Below are 11,809 nucleotides of genomic sequence, written 5' to 3' on the forward strand. Positions count from 1 at the left end.
TAATATCTAGGCATTTTTCTAAATTCCTCTTCAATTCTGAGTTCCTTTTAATTCTTCAAGTATGTGTTTAAGTTGTATCGGCTTACCATCCTGTATAACCCGTGCGTCACAGAGAAGCATGCTAGTGATGCAGTGAACAAACTTCCGAGGGAAAAAGTCTTAGCCTGCTAGCTCTTGACCTGCATGTGCTGAAGCCATCTGACACCCCCCAGCAGCAGCCTCTGCCCACGGGGGTTCCCCGGCACATGCTTGCCCTTCACAGTCGGGGTCACCCGAAGCCTGCCAAGGGAGAGCTGTCTGCAGAAAATGCAGCCATCTCTCCCGGGCAGGAGGGAAAACAGTCGGAGTCAGTTGTTCCTCGCCCCAGTCAAGAGGTTAGCCTCTTCAAAGCCCACCCCTTTCCTCATTTGTCTTCCCTTGGGCTGAGAATAGAAGTAACAAACCACGCTGCCTTCAGCAACAGCAAATCCTTCCTCCATCCTCCTGAAATTTGCCAAAAGCAAAGGCAACCACAGCTTAATAAGGAATCACAGGCTGCATTACAAGACTGCTATCTTTACACAGAGTATAAAGACCCCTTCTAACGGAGTATTTTTCAGACATTATTCACCCGTTCGTATACTCCTATATTTTGAGGCCTTTTACTTTGTATAGTGAATATTCATGTTTTCATCTCATTACCCTTTGTAATCTAATGTAGCCCATAGCAACCTTAGCCATTGCAGACTAAATACAATTCAGAATTTTAAACTCTGTAAGCTCTGTCAGTCACCGGCTGAACAGCCTGGCCGTGAGCAAACAGCAAGCCCAGTGTGAGGCTGGAAAAGGGTTTGTGGTAGTCAGCAATCATTGCAAAAGGCGGTAGGTGTGAAAAAAGAAGTAACGACATTGTGGTCAGTCAATATACAGGTGGGCAATTGTTACCTTTATCACTGCTCTCCATTAATTATTATAATTATTCTTGTAGCTGTTGTATAGCGAAGATAGGACCTGACTTTAGCAAGAGTTCACACCCACCTACAAGGTTTGCTTTCAGATAAGTCTGCATGCACAGTAATCTCATGTATTAATCATTCTCTTAAAGTGACCTATTCTTGTTTGTTGTTGCATTAGGCTGTCATGTAATTTACTGGTTGGACGTATGTTTGTGTCTTAGATATCCTCCGCGTGATATTTTTCTCAAGCAAACCCTCTGCACTGGCTGTATCTTGGCTTTGACACCTCTCACCAGGGGACAGGTTGAATCTCATTTACTCTTGGAAGAGTGTTTCTCCTTTGGAATTCTCTCTGGCTCTGATCCCTTATTCTGACAGAATCCTGTTTAGTCTAGAATCTATTTATTCTCTACCCTTGCATTTTGTCCCATGAGCTTTTTTAATTCTAGTAGGTTGCACAATGATACATGTATTTTTTCTGGTCTAATTTGCACTACAGAGTGAGCCAGTCGGCTCTGCATGAAGCAAAGCCATTTTCAAATGCAGTCGCTTGTCCCTTCCCTTCTACAGAGACCGTCCAGAGAAGAACAGCTCAGCCTTTTGTACCCAGCCCTGTGGGTGCCATTGTACGTAGCCCAGTTGTCGCCTTTGGGTGTGAAACGGGAAGAGAAGGTGGTGGTTTAGATTTTGACGGGCTGCCTTTACTTACCAGTGTGCTCGCCAGTTGCCCTGCATGTTTTGAGACTACACAAATCATCTGCTGCCAGGACTGGTGCAGTATTCCTGGAGCAAGCAGGATTCCCGTTTCTTAGAACACTACCGCAGTAACGTTCCTGGGTCCTCTTGTCTCACAAAAGGGGGGGTTAGGCGCTCGAGTAGGTTAAAAGTTGTTAAAGCCCTAGATGATTTTTATGTTTGCTTTATTGGTTACTTTTATAACACGTGATTTTTCTGTGAGTTAAGAAGTATTTTCCACCAAATAGAAATACTTCATACGCATTCATGTACTGTAAAACACCTTCCAGGTATCAGTGAGGTATCTTAAATAACCAGTGGATCACTCGGCTCCTGAGGAACAAATGCCCACAGGACATTGTGTGGTTGTCTCCGTTCTTCCAGCACCTAAGGCTGGTGCACAGAAACAGCTTCCCAGCTGGAAGCAAAAAAGACAGCTAGCATTTCCTCCAAAACAACTAGAGTTTAATCATTAAAATGTTTTTCAGACAGATCTTATCTTCGTTTCTCTCCTCACATTAAACCAGTACCGCTCTCACCATCATTCTCAATTGATTTCCAAATTAAAATAGGGTGTTTCTTTAATTGGTGAGGAACTGGATAGAATTACCCAAGTAAGCAGTCCTGTTTGTTCTAAAGAATTGTGGTGAAGGGACAAAGAAAGTAAAATCGATGAAGTAAAAAAGTTTCAAGGAATGAGTGTTACTCTATGCCATGTATAAGGTGAGGATTTCAGACAGTGCTGCAAGCAGAAAGTAAAGCAAATTCTGAACAGATCATGGGCTTTGCTGCTAACTAGGCTGTTTATTGTATTCTTGTCTGAAAGTGCTGTCGAAAAGCCTGGTAGTTTGGAACCTGAACCTTGTCCCACCTGTTGCCTCAGCTTTGCAGTGATTTTTTTTTTCCCCCAGTATGAGAATTTGTAAATTACAGCCCAAAAGTAACTTACTCTAAGCCAGGCACATTCCCAGAAAAGACATTTAGCTCAATCACAGTCTCATACAGTAACATCAGACTGTTTTGCTGAAACAAGCCAGCACTGAGTCCTTCCCAACAAGCCGATGTTATTAATAATTACATTTATCCGCTTGTAATAGTAGCGGTATTACATGCATTTAGTGGAGTACAACATTATTGTTATTAAAGCAATAGAGCACGCCACTCATTGTCCACTCGCTGAGGCATTAGTATTGCTGAATAATCCATTTTTATTATCTGGGCCTCTCCACGACACTGGTATTGAAGAGCGAAGCGTAGCATACCAGTTGCTGTTAGCCGTGCGTCAGCCTCTCGCCCCTCGACAGGCCGCGTACCCCTCAAGGGGCACCGACGGCCAGCGGGAAGGTGTGGGCACTAGCGCAGGTTCCTGTTATCGCCCCGGTTTAGCTGTAGGATGTTCGTAACCAGCAAGGGGAGATTTTCTCTGTGGGGAGCGTCCTGGGCGGAAAGTAAAGGGCTAGTTGTTGCTCGCTGCAAAAAGGAAGGGGCTCTGGGTTTCCTTTTTTTCCAGCTGAAAAAGGTCCAGAGTTACACTGGTGATACAGAAATGTTAACTCTGAAGCATATTATACATGTGTGTTTTACGAAGAAATGTGTTAAGCCAAAAAGCAATATGCCCAACATAAATCCATAAAAAAGATTCAGGGAAAAACATCGTGTCATTAACCTTCCTGTTTTGTGTTGTGCCCGGAGTTATGGCTTGGGTCCTGTTTACCCTTCTTACCCTTTGCTGCTGGATTGCCCGGGTGACCCCCCTTTTTATTGTCACCTTTGACTCTGATTGTTGGTGCGATCACCATGGTGTTAGTGTAGCCTTTGCAAGCAGCAGCTGTTTAACGCATTGTACTTTAACTACTGTGTTTGCAGGACCGTGTTTACCCTCCTGATTTGGCTTAAGTGAGATGCGTATCATGGCCGGTTAGCTCGGCAGAGCATCACGAAGGCTTATTAGTATTTTGGTACATATGAAGCAGCTAGTTTAATTCAAACAGTAATGTGTCTTATTGCTTAGCTTGAACTATCTGCTGCCTAAGATGAGCACATGAAGATAAATTACATGGGGTCATTTGTTAGGAAGAGAACTAAGGAACCCAAATCTCCCTTTCAGATTGGGGAAAATACAAAATGGTAATTCAGTTTGGAGGAAGAAACTAACGATCTGGAAGCTGACAAAAACTAGATGCCCTACTTTGATTGCTCAAATGACATTTTACTGAAATCCCACTCGTGTACTAGCTCACACTAATGCTGAGTTGGGACCTTGTCAATTAAAAATATCAAAATATTTTTATTTATATCTCTGGCCTTACAAGTCTCGAAGCGCCCAAACCTTGAACTGCAGTATACGTTCAACTGGCCTTGCTTCTAGTAAAACCATCTTAGGCAATCTGAAAGTGTCTCAGAGCTAAAGGTAAATTGGTCTGACATTTTCTTACAAAATACAAAAGTAGTAAATAATTTTCTGATGAAAAGTGGTTGGGATTTTTTCCCCTTTTGAAGTTCTCTCTCAATATCATATGTAAATAGAAAGACTTAAAAGTGAGATAAGGTTTAGTAAATGTGAGGACTCATACCCAAGTTCAGAAATAAAATTGACCAAATCAAAACTGCGTCTCAGCTCTTCCCATAAAGAGCTGAGTTTTCATCGATGCTTTAGAATTCCATCCCATTTCAGATACTTTGTGTTAGAAACAATTCAGTGATAGAAAATGTGGGGACAATTAATAGATGAGAACAAGTGGTCTTTGAATAGGAGGTATTTCCACTCCCTGAAGCATGATAAAGTTTGCCTAAACATCTGCATGTGAACCAAGACACAGGATGAAGAGTTTTTCAGGATGAGCTTTATTGTACTAAAAAAGGTTACATGGCTTAATTTTTCCCCACTGTTGCCTAGTGGATGTTGTCACACTTCCTACACCACTACTGGAAGTGTCTTGACCATAGAAAACAGAATCTGTAAAGCAACACCAAAAAGCGTTATCAACAGCAGGACATATTCACTGTGTTCACTGTGTGCAAAAATCAGCTGGAAAGCAGAACTGTGTGTGACAGACAGCTTTTAAAGGTAATGACACTCCAAAGTGAATTAATTGTTTCCTGTTAGAAAGTACATTTCACCCATCTCAGTAACACATTTTATCCGTTCTTACACAAGAGAAGAGTTCATTAGGAGCATTTTTCCTGACTGGAAATGCCAGTTAAGGAGACATTTATATACACAGTATTGTTGGCTTGTGTTTCGAGTTAAGACACTGCTGACAGGATGGTTTATGATGTCAGAAGACTTTTCACCCTGCAGTAAGTATTTCTGTAAAGGTGTCCAATCATCTTTGACAATACCTGTCAACAGGAGTAGTGCAGTAATATTACTGACGCTCTTAATGGTGTATTTTCCCCAAACAATTGCCAAGTAGCTCTCATCCTTATTAACTGTAATACCGGTAGTTCATTGGACGTCCTGGTCCTTATTAACAGGGCGAGTTAACAATTCCTCAAAGTGTTTGATTAAATTTTGACAACATTGCGCGTTATATTAATGATATTGCTTTAATTAGTACCTTTTGCAAGTTGTATTCAGAAAACCCACCTGACAGTAGTCCTGGTTAAATGAAATGAAACAAAAGTTTGTGAAATAAGGTGGAAAAGCAGCTAGAACGAGCATCTTGAGAAAAAATAAATCCCGAGCTACTGGAGATAAACTGTACAAGCCTCTTGCATGGATGCTCCAGCTCCAGAACTGCCTGCCTGTCCATCATCCAGAAGCATATACAGTCAAAGTGTATTTTGCATAACTCTACCGGCTGGCGTACACAGAGAATAACAGACTATTTTTTCTATTAGTTATTCAGCTAACATGAGTGGTTAAGGTCCTAAATTTCTACTCTGCCACTGTTTTAAATGGGGCAGAAAAGTTGTTCCACATGGAATTCCTCATTTCCCCATTTGTATTTTTAAATATAGAAATGAGTGTGTGTAAAAAAAAAAAAAGTCAGTAACCATACTGAATACTAAAGTTAGGAAGTGTGTGCAGTCTTAACTTACCTATAGCACCTGTATGTGTTAGCATGATACCTATTTATCAGTTATATTTCAGTGGTACCTCGAGGCTTTTATCTGTATGTCATCCTTTTCACATGAGCACTCGCTATTCATTCTCAAGATCACTCTTTTCTGTACATTGCACAAGATGATAGATTGTGATTGAGGCAGAATTCTACTGAAAGAAAAAAAATAATACATTCTTTCCTGTCTAGTCGTGGGACAGAGGGAGCTGGTTCTCCCTTTTTCTCTGCCATAGTCACAGTTCTGATGGTCAAGACTAATAATGTATGCACAGAAAGGTGGCATGATGTGTACCCTCTGGGATATTAATACTGGAATATTTAACTTCTAATTATTTGGTGTAGAGTCCTTAAAATTATTTTTATCATCAGATCTGCAGTTGTTTTTATCAAGCCTGTAATTGTTCACACAATTCAGAGATCAGAACATCTGTTAACTAGAATTATTAACTGAGTTTTGAATTAAGAACTCTGAGTTCCTTACTTGCCTGGAATGAGTATGTTAAAAGAGGCTGGAGATGTCAGCAGAACAAAGCTATTTTAATGCCCTTGATAGTAGAAAAACTTACGCTTAATGTCTTCTGGAAGATGTGTATTACAAGAATAGTTCTGCCTTTTGCGTGCACACAAATTTAAACGTACGTTATTCTTTAAAAGACGCTATTTATGCTTTATTTCAAAGAAGCAGGTGAGAAGTGGGGTTGAAAGGAAGGAAAAGAGGAGGTAAATCGTGGAGCCACCCCAGAGAGAACAAAAAGTTAATAGTCAAAGAGAAGCATGTATTAGCACACTTGTGTCTTGGTTAGCCCATTGAAGTCGGTGCAAGTATTTTCCAGTTTCTTGAGTACCATCTTGAGTCTCTGGTATCTGGTCGGGTGCTGTACTGGAAAAAGCAAAATGAGTGATGTGTCTTTACGTCCTGCTTTTTCCGAGATGCATGCTCTGCTGTTAGTTATCCTGTTGGGCACTCTGCAGCCTTCACGGTTGTGGGGCCAAGTCTGCCAGCTTCAGGAGATGTCTGTTTGCAGGGAGTGCAAGAGCACACCCAAAGGCTGTGTTCTGGTGACAGATTTTGTGTACAAGATTGAAATTGAGTGCCGTTGGGTGTGGCAGTTCTGAGGCTTTGGGTGTTTTCCCTGCGTCTTTGATTTTTGCAACGTGTTTCTGTTATGACAGCACCAGACATCAGCCTGGCTTCCTGAAATGCTTGTGCATGTCTCTCCTCTTTTGGTGGCATCTACTGTCTGGTTTTAAATCCCATCAGCTGGTAGTAAGGCATCTGAACAAAGCAACATCATGTAAGACACCAGAGTATCCATAGGGGAGAAAACCCTTAGAAATGCTCCAGCCAAGTAAAAGCTTCAGAGTTCACAAGAAGGTGATTCAATTCTGGAAGCTGCTTTCGTTCCACTGTTGATTTAACTATGGAACGGGATGATGGAGACAACTACCGGAGTGTATCTTGTTTGAAGTTTTATTCTGGAATAGTATACATTCAGCAGAAGGTTTCATGAAAATTTCTTCAGTGACAGTCTTATTCCAGAAATCCATAATAGAGCTTTTATTTGCCAAAATCTATTTAAGATAAATGGCATATAATAAACTAAACTATCCTGTCCCCACAACCTGTTAAGTCACCAAAAAGAATCCCTCCCAGCAATTTTGAGTCATATTTAGCTATGTCCACTTTTTGAGCCCATCTGCAAAAGAAGCCTGCTTATTCCAAAGCATTTGTGACCCTTCTAGAGCATGAAGGAGGAGAGCGAATAGTTTTCCTTGGGTTTTGGGGGTGTATCTAGTTAGGATTTTTTGTTACGCCTGTGTCAGCATTTCACTGAGAGTGAGACATGCACAAGCCAAAGAGGCAGTGGTGGGGAGGGAGAAGCCTTATTCATGAGAGTGCAGGAAGACAGAATGCTCCACACTTCTGACCTGAAGGAAGGATGCTGCTTTATAAAAAGAAGAGCTTGCCCCACTTCATTGTATTAAATTATTACCTACAGATCATTTTGTTTGGATAACTTCTGCGACATTTATTTTCATCTCTGTCCCAGCCATGAGAAATCTGATTTGTCAAAGGTATTTGTAAACTACAGTAACTTCTTGACTGGGCGCTCAGCACTAAAGACCTTGAAAAATTGGCAGAAGTTTTCACCCTGTGAAAACGTTGAGATCAATAAAGCAAATTGATAAATACCATTTCATAGAATATATGCTCTTGGATGAAATGCTCTAACACATAGCAGTAACAGATCATTCCAGGTATGCAACTTCATACATTAAAAGCCAAACAGTTAATGTTGTAAAAGGAAGGATTAAATGAAATGTGATTGACTCTTATACCTTATGTTATAAAAAGTAGCTTCAGTTACATGGGGTTCTTGAGTAACTAAAGTAAGAGGTTACCAGAAAAAGTCAACCCTTAAATTGCAGACAAAGAGCTTCTACTACCAATAGTATTACATCATCAAAATATTTCACAGACACTCAGAAATAAGCTGTACTTCTGTATGTCAGTGAAGCAGCAAATTGAATTCTCATAATATGTTTTGAAAATGAGTCTTGTTAGGTTTGATGAGGTGGAAAAGGTACTGAGATCACTGGTTTGTTCCAATACGTTGAGTGCGCCTTTCTTGGATGTTTGCCATGGCTAATCTTTTTAATGGCAGTGTAGCTTGTAAACCCATTTGGTAGAAAGCCATACATCTCAGTTTCAGAGTATCACACCAAGTAGGGTGGTAAATAAGTTTCTCTTCAAGCATGCAAACCCTTTTGTTATGATACGAGAAATTTTATTTTAACACACCTATCAGTAAAACCTCAGTATTTCCTGTATGAATTCAGTGATGAGCAGAATAAAATGGAAATGTCATTTTAAGTACACCCACACATACACATGTAGATAATAGGCACCAGCCTTATGGGTTTTGTTGGAAGACATTTATCAAGGACAAACTTAAATTCATTCGGGCCCAATATTCAAGAAATTGAGCCTGTCACAAACCCTCTGAATTTCCACAAAACCTGTCTTTGGCTACTTACCCATGCTGTTTTGGAAATGGTCTGGGAAAACAGTGGGCCTTACAGCATGGTGAGCAATCATCAGATTCAAAGTTCTGTCGTACTAAACTAGTGAGAACATTTGGATAAAACGAGGAAAACTTTGGCCTCAGCCTCCTGATAGTTGAACCAGAGGTTGCCACTTCAGGTGCTTTCAATGATTTCAGCCTGTGGACTCACACTGGCATGTTGAGTTAACTTATTTTAGGCTGTTCTGTAGGTTAAAATAAACACTTTCTGTTGCCTGTTAAAGCTGAGTTAGAATGCACTGGAGATCCCATAGCACATTTATAATCACCCCACAGCATAATTACCATTTAATCAGCTTCTATTCCAGATGTCTTTACAAAATAATCTACTTTTTGTTAACACAATTTCATATAAAAGTACAGAATCTTATGTAGTCTGCATTGTTGTCCTTAAACCACATTCCTAATTCCTTGGTTCTGAAGAAGTCCCCTGAAAAGCCTGCTTTCTTGTCATGTCTTCCTTTCTGTCAGCCTTAGAGAATCCGTACAGGTGGGGTTTGTGTACAGCTGCAGAGATCCCAGTGCTCTGAACTCTGTTTTCTGTCAAATTATTCCTGGATAGCTCCCCTGAGAGAATCCTGCAAAGAAATCCCATGAGATCAACCTTTCCCCCCCCCCAGGTTTCCTTTTTCGTCTTCTGCCTATTAGTTTTCCATAGTCATAGCCAACAGCCTACTCTGTACTTGAGTAGGCGTTGAACTGAGTTTCATACTTTCACATAGATAAATAGTCTGCTGTCTTTAAACACTCTCACGTGCAAAAATGCAAGGTAGGAGGTGAGAGTTTTGAAACTGTATGTGTCTTAACGTGTTGGCCTATAGTAGGATAGTAGATATGAGAAGAGAAATAGAGAAAGAGCACATAAGAAAAAAGGGGGGAGGGGAAAAGAAAGATAAGTAAGTATGAGAGGTGTCTAAAAGAGCTACTTTTTGCCAGTTACATTTTTTAATTTGTGTGGTCATTTGAGCCAGAGGTTTCAGGCTGCTTTGCAAAAAGATGCTGACAGTTGTGATTGTGATTTGTTTGCAGTTATCCATACAGCGAGGACTCTAGCCAGGGAAAGCAGTACATGAATACGAGATGTCCAGCCTGGTGCGACAGAATCCTGATGTCCCACTCAGCCAAGGAGCTCATTCTGAAAGTAAGTACGGACCCGCAGCCACCCCACTGCCTCCACGTTGTGTTTATCTTCAACAAAGGTAGGTAGGGCTGACGCACTTCTGCTTGTCTTTGAATTCTCGGTTGCCGGTAGCAAATGCTCGCCAAGCTGGAGACAGCATACCATGGCAATAATAAACTGTTACGCCTCCAGTGCTTTCCACCCAAGAATGTGGATTTGTCCCAGTTAACCTGTTGGCAGTTACCAAAGCACGAGCTTTCACAAACGCTTCTTTTGGTATCTAAGCTGCCCACACTGGCTGCCTGTCATCTCGTCTGTGCCGGTCAGTGCTGTACTGGGATGTACAGCACTGGGAAACTGTGCCTGCTTTAAAAGAGAATAACAAAAAATTAAAAACCTCCATCAGTCCCCTAGTCCAGTCCACTATACAGTAACATAAGTAACAGTACTGCCCTTACTAAGGATTCAGCACAGACACAGACAGAAGTAACTAGGAGTGGCTGCTGACTAAGAAGTAATGCTTTTGAAAGAAAAACCTGTATAGCAACAGCTTGAGGTACCCAAATTACAAGCATGGTAGATTTAGTTTTCCTCTGTTGCTGATGGTGAGAACTGGATTTCTCAAGAACACGTCAGATCCTAGATGGGCCACATCTCCCATCACTGTCCCCTGAATGAAGGCAAAGTCTCCAGCAGGTAGGCTCTTAACTTTGGTACACCAATTAAGTGCCTAAATTTAGACATTCCATTAGAGCTTTAAAAATAGGATTGTGCAACATTTTTAGAACATAAAGTTCCTGTTGGGATTTTGGTGTGTAGAGGTAAGGTAAGCTTGGTGATCCAAGGTTAAATGACCTAAATATAGTTTAGGGGCCTTCCGGTTTTCCTTTTCTCCCATTTTCTCTCTCTCCTGCTTACTCCGCTCTGCTCTCCTCCTTTCCTTGGAAACACCGAACGAGGTCAGCCAGTTACATATGCCAACTTACACTGCCTCTGTTTTTTCCTGTGTGCTTGTTCATGGCAACTGGAGACCCGTCCTATTTACGCTGACTATCAGTTGTTCTAAAGGACCAAGAACATATCAGGAAGTTGATGTATGACACAAGATCTCACCCATGCCTTTCTGCTCTGAGCTAAATTGTCCCTGCTGTGCTAGCCGTGGCCATGGGCGTGATGCAAGAATGAATGTGCTGTGACTTTTCAGCACTGTTGCACTGAGGTCGTCTTGCTGACCAGACTGTATGACTCGCTCATACATAACAGACTTACCAAACCCAAAACTACACAAAGTCATATGTCTGTCTGCATGTTCCTGTACAACTAATGCAGTTTAATGAGAGTGAATTGCAGAAAATAATCTTTGCAAATAAATCTGTATTCTGCAGCTTCATGGCTTTTTTTTTTTCTGTTTAAATTAATGAAACCCTTGAAACTTGCTGTCCTGAAGTTTATAACCTTCTGTTTCTCTCTCTCATCAGGGTTATTTATGTCATGATTAGACTGTTTGCTTTGCAGTATATAACTCACTGAAAGGCTCAGAACATTTTTTCCGTAGCTACTCAAATTTCAATTTGATGTACTTCCTCACATGTTTTAATGTGTAAGAAGTGTCTGCATGATATCTTGAAGTTTCACTGAAAATTTTAGACAATGCATGTACTGCAGTATTTAATTTAAAAAATGGTGAAGCTGAGAGGAATGCAGGCTTTATAGTAAAATAGTAATGTCAAAATCAGTGTTATTTGATCCTTTTCTACAGAAATACCATATGAAAAAGTGAGACTTTACCCAAAATATTACAGATAGTACTTGGCGCCCATGAAATTCCTAAAGAACAAAGGATTAAAACCATGGAACGAGTGGCCA

General features: G+C 40.9%; 1 protein-coding gene across 1 annotated transcript in view; it reads left to right on the plus strand.

Moving 5' to 3' along the window:
• The window catches only part of INPP5A (inositol polyphosphate-5-phosphatase, 40kDa), a 94,269-nt gene that overhangs the window by 77,655 nt on the left and 4,805 nt on the right, over positions 1 to 11,809 (plus strand). Inside the window, exon 6 of the mRNA XM_009703050.1 lies at positions 9,853 to 9,964. Coding sequence (XP_009701352.1) covers positions 9,853 to 9,964 — 112 coding nt within the window. The remainder of the gene's footprint in view (positions 1 to 9,852; positions 9,965 to 11,809) is intronic.

The sequence above is a fragment of the Cariama cristata genome, unplaced genomic scaffold (genome assembly GCF_000690535.1).
Source record: "Cariama cristata isolate BGI_N322 unplaced genomic scaffold, ASM69053v1 scaffold16686, whole genome shotgun sequence".
NCBI classification, from domain to species: domain Eukaryota; kingdom Metazoa; phylum Chordata; class Aves; order Cariamiformes; family Cariamidae; genus Cariama; species Cariama cristata.